Source organism: Notolepis coatsorum (assembly GCF_963971535.1).
Source record: "Notolepis coatsorum genome assembly, chromosome: 15".
In the NCBI taxonomy this organism is placed as follows: Eukaryota; Metazoa; Chordata; class Actinopteri; order Aulopiformes; family Paralepididae; genus Notolepis; species Notolepis coatsorum.
Window position 1 is genome coordinate 49,476,707 of NC_140179.1, and position 5,626 is coordinate 49,482,332.

The window sequence follows — 5,626 nt, forward strand, 5'->3', positions numbered from 1 at the left end:
GAGCGCAATGTCCGCTGCGCCACCCAGCCGCCGTCCTATAGGTCTCTTGTATTTTTATACATTCTATTTTTCTCTAGGTATCTTTAAGTGTCTTATGATGATGACTGATGACTATTGTAACCGAAAGGTTTGAATCGTGAGCCCTTTAGTTGAGCTAAAGGGTCCGAGTCCGACCCGTTAGCCGGTTGACTGTGACTGATGATTCTATATATAGTCTACACACTATGATGACTTATAGTTTTTTTTATTGATTGCCCTGTACTGTCTCTGATTGACACAGACAATTTTATTGTATATGTGCCCTGTTCATTATACAATATAATTATACAACTGAATTGAATTGGAGTAAAAGTACAAACTTCCCTAAAATGAAAATACTCAAGTAAAGTACACAAACATTGGTATCTGTTTATCTTTAAATCCATTGCTGGGATATTACCACATTATATATCACAATGTTGCTGGATTGGAATTATGGACCCTATCTGTTCAAATGATTTATAATGGTTTATACTTAAAGGGATATTTCACTTTAATATAACTTCAGTCTTACCTCCATCTAAAGTAATCCACAAGTAAGCTAGAGACCACTGCTGCCCTGTGGTCTGCTGTCAACACCAGCATTCCTCCCAGGTGTCTAGCTCCTCATTCATTTTCAATAAGACACAACTACACCATTTCTCATTAGTTTTTATATTTTGATTTGGCATCTCAAAGATATAGGTACAGGATCTTTGTTCATCAAAATATTTGCATAAAAATCCACGTTTCTGCATTTATAGAAAATCAAGCTTCACTTCAAAAAGGTTAAAAGAAAACAGGTTATATTTAACATAAGAAAAGAGCAAAATAAAATAACAAAGAAATGCAGTTAAAACAAAACAAAAAAAAAGGTTAAAGAAAATGAAGCCATTAGATAAAAATTCAACACAGGTAGATGTAGAGTGTGCAACGTGAAGACGTTGTGGTTCTGCAGGAACTAAATACAACATTATCTGACAACATGGAGCTAACGAGAGCGAACCTCTATCTAGTCAAAAGCATCACTAGGTGTGTTTTCCAATCTTTTAAAGGGGAACCAACGACAGTAAATGAAGGAGAACTAAATTACATATACATTTCCCCTAAACTGCCACCAGGTGGCAGCGAAGTCACGGACACTCTGTCGACTCAGCCTATATGAGACAAACATGTCTCCCCAGTGGTAGCAGCAAAACAGGCTTTGCCTTGAAAGATTAGAATAAAGACAGTTATTACGGTTAGAAACACGTAGGGAATTATAATCGTCTTCTAGAGAGCAGTGATTCTCAACCAGGTGTCCTTGAGGGAATTCCAGGGGGTCCCCAGTATCACATTCACACTCCCAAGTGATTTGGATTGACTTACTGTAACAACTGCAAATACATGGACTGTCCGAAAAATCATTCATATGGTTCTTCAGTGCAAGGGTTCAACTGGGTGTGTCATGTTCTAAGTGACTGAGTGTCCTGACATCGCCTTTATCTAACTGACTTACAGAAAAAATATAACCTTAAATATAAAGATGCTTTTGGGAAACACCACCCTTGATTGATTGATTGGTTGAAAACTTTATTAACAGATTGCAGAATGGGTACAATACAGTACGGCTCAATACAAACAACTGCTACGAGGATGCAGACCAGAAAAAGACTTTCGTCTTGTTTACATCAGGGTCCTCCATTTTCAATTAAATTCAAATTCACCCTGACCTACAATGTGGGTTTAGGGCCGTTGTGATGAGCCCTATAGGATGAGCCCTTGTGATGAGCCCTATAGGATGAGCCCTTGTGATGAGCCCTATAGGATGAGCCCTATAGGATGAGCCCTTGTGATGAGCCCTATAGGATGAGCCCTTGTGATGAGCCCTATAGGATGAGCCCTATAGGATGAGCCCTTGTGATGAGCCCTATAGGATGAGCCCTTGTGATGAGCCCTATAGGATGAGCCCTTGTGATGAGCCCTATAGGATGGGAGACGGCCCTAGCAAGCTAGTTACACAGGTTACACACTTTTCCCTCCATTACAGAACCAGGAAGTGAGAGATGGATTAGCTACAAAGATGATATTAGAAACATCCTAGTCAAACTAGAACAGTGACCTAGAGGCCAGAAACATATATATATATATATATAAGTTAAGGGCACGACATGGTGTGTGTGTGGGTGTGTATCTGTGGGTGGGTGGGTGTGTGCATCTACACAAAGTCTCTGGACCTCTTAATGGCACAGCAGAGGAGCATACTGAAGATCATTCCAAAGATCTGTGGAGAGAGCGAGAGAGAGAGAGAGAGAGAGAGAGAGAGAGAGAGAGAGAGAGAGAGAGAGAGAGAGAGAGAGAGAGAGAGAGAGAGAGAGAGAGAGAGAGAGAGAGAGAGAGAGAGAGAGAGAGAGAGAGAGAGGGGGAGAGAGAGAGAGAGAGAGAGAGAGAGAGAGAGAGAGAGAGAGAGAGAGAGAGAGAGAGAGAGAGAGAGAGAGAGAGAGAGAGAGAGAGAGAGAGAGAGGTCAGACCTGGGATCAGTCACACCTGCCCTGGGTCAGGCTAATCAGACCTGGGATCAGTCACACCTGCCCTGAGTCAGGCTAATCAGACCTGGGATCAGTCACACCTGCCCTGGGTCAGGCTAATCAGACCTGGGATCAGCCACACCTGCCCTGGGTCAGGCTAATCAGACCTGGGACTAGTCACACCTGCCCTGGGTCAGGCTAATCAGACCTGGGATCAGTCACACCTGCCCTGGGTCAGGCTAATCAGACCTGGGAGCAGCCACACCTGCCCTGGGTCAAGCTAATCAGACCTGGGATCAGGGGTGGCTGCGCACCTGTTGCACATGGTGGTAATCAATGTTCACAGGGTCAATCTGCCATCCTCACACCACAGGGTCAATCTGAGTGAAGTATGTCTCTGCCCGGTGTATCTCATCGTACCGTTAGATGACTTACATTTACACTTACATTTACATTTACTTAAACTTTTAGTAATTTAGCGGACGCTTTTATCCAAAGCAACAAATTGTTTCAAGTTTCAAGTTCAAGTTTCTTTATTAGTTGTCGTACAGAAATACAGGATACTTTTGTATGAACTGCTTCTTTCTGTTTTGCTCCTGAGAGTGTGCTAGGTAAAAAAAAAAAATTATAATAAGTATAAAATAGAAAGTCAAGTACTTAACAAGTGTAAACAAGACAAAAATGTTCAATATACATAACTGTTGGCGGGACAAAACCTCATAACTCCAAAAACCCAACTTTTCAGCAGATGAAAAAAACGAACACAGATTTGAGGGCGAATAGAGTTACAAGGTTTAGACAGATGATTGGTTTAATGCTTTCCCATTGTGTAGACTTTGTAAAACCACACACACATGGAGGATGATCTACTGAGTTGATTTAAAATTATTATATATTTTTTTTAAATATGGAGTTAGGAGGTTTTGTCCCGCCAGCAGCGATATGTACAATATACATATGTACAATATACAATGCAGAGTGAACATTGTGAACAACAAGTCAGCAGGAGGGGAACACCTCTGGCGGTTAACTCATTGGCTGCCAGCTATTAGCCTTGGCCCTGTGGTAGCACTGCCACGCTTTAAAAGATAGGAGTGAGTCACCTTGTTTGTAGAGCAACTATATTCTATATTATAGCTATATGGATACAATACTATGGCCCATTTTACATCGAGTATCTATCGTTCAATATGTGAAAAAGAAATCATTTTTTCATCGATACATTCCCGTTTTATACCGTGGTGAATATGAGTATGGTTTTAGATAGGTCTGGGGTAATTCCCGAAATGCTGAGGAATAGCCTTATGCATGTATTAGGTCGCTTTCACATAGTTTGGTGGACTCGGTGCGATTCGGGGGGGTGAAGTTGTTCATTTCATTTGGTTCGGTTTGCTTTCACATTGCAATTTGTCAAGTGCACCAAACTTTCTGAACAATGTCACGCGATCGAAAAAGGGCGCTCGTCTATTCTTGATAGAATACATACATACATACACACATACATTCGGATCGATATGAAGACATGGTTGGATCAACGCAAGATTGATATCATATATAGCCCTTACCTTGACTAGGATGTACCCCAAAAAGAATATTCCAATTATCTGATCGCGATTCCAAGTATTGATATCGTGTCGCCAACATAATCCACCACACATCATGCATTGGGAGCATTTGATCCTTCTCACTCCGACCGGTATAACCGATTATCTTGCCCGGGGAAAAAAAACTACCCGGAGACATTTGATCGACACACAGGCCAAGATACAAGGTTTCCAAGGGTGCTCGATACCGCCACCTGGGAGGATCTGGCCGGTACTGCACCCTCAGTGTTGCAGTATGCCTTCTACCGGCAACATACGGGTCCCTGACATTGAATAGGATATTAAAATCGAATTTCGCATGGTAGGTAGTAGTAATATAAGTTACAGTATTTATAGTAGAGAGTGGTAAGGTACATACAAGTAAAATAAGGTTATTTATTTTATTTTCTATTTATTTTATTTCAGATATTGATTGAAGAAGTGTGTTCTAAGTTGACGGCGGAAAATAGTCTGGAGACTAAGGCTCTAAGGGCCTAGTCGTCACTTATAGGGAGGGACTACGAGAGATCGGCCGACTCACCATGACGACTCCGATACCGATGCCCACTCCTCCGATGATGTGCAGTCTGTTGTTAAACACCTTGTCGATGGCAGCCGGACAGCTCTGGAAGAAAACAGAACATGAGCCCTAACATCAGTATCAGAACATCTCTCCAAAGACTTTAAATATATGAGTTGGAAACCATAATAATGCTGTATATACCGTGTATATATATATATAATTTGTATTTTTGTAATATATTTATATTCATATTTACTATATATATGTGTGTATATATATATATATCCAAATCTGTCTGAATATTCCTGCATATAATCATTTCTATATACCTGTAAATACTATATCTATATCTGTACAGTACCCGTACATACTCTTACTAGTTATACTGCTGGCCAGTATGACTTACTACCATAGATCACTGTACATAATAATACTATAACACTGTACATACATCTGATTAGCACTATGACTCAGTAGTACTCATTTATAAATCCAGTTTAATCACCTGTACATTGTATACTACTAATATTGTATATTACTATTGCACTTTACTGATACAACCTCCCCCGGGGAAACACATTTGCTGAACTACATTAACATTATTTGTATTCTTACATGCTTTATTAAGAGTTCCTTTATTCATCCCCTGGTTTCTACTGGACGATGATGAGGCCTAGTGGGATCTCCATAATATGTTGAATACCTGCAAGACTTTTTTTAATTGGCTACCAACAGGACAAGAAAAAGGTTTGTAAAGCTATTTTTGAAAACTACAAGGGTGAATAACACTGTTTTGTTTGCTTTTTTCTTTTAGAATACTGTTTATCTACATTTTTGTATTTTTTTTGTAAAGCAAATTTTGAAAACTACAAGGGTGAATAATACTGTTTTGCTTGGTTTTTTTTCTCCTTTTTCTTTATTTTTTCTTTAGAATACTGTTTTGGAGTCAACATTTTTGTATTTTTTTGGTAAGAATATAGGACAGGCACATATAA

General features: G+C 39.8%; 1 protein-coding gene across 2 annotated transcripts in view; it reads right to left on the minus strand.

The window, feature by feature from the left end:
- Positions 1 to 674: 674 nt before the first annotated feature.
- The window catches only part of cd9b (CD9 molecule b), a 70,728-nt gene continuing 65,776 nt past the window's right edge, over positions 675 to 5,626 (minus strand). For both annotated transcript variants that reach the window (XM_084330404.1, XM_084330405.1), the window contains exons 7-8: positions 4,650 to 4,733; positions 675 to 2,281 (exon numbers count right to left, since the gene is read on the minus strand). In XM_084330404.1, coding sequence (XP_084186530.1) covers positions 2,216 to 2,281; positions 4,650 to 4,733 — 150 coding nt within the window. In that variant the 3' untranslated portion in view covers positions 675 to 2,215. The remainder of the gene's footprint in view (positions 2,282 to 4,649; positions 4,734 to 5,626) is intronic.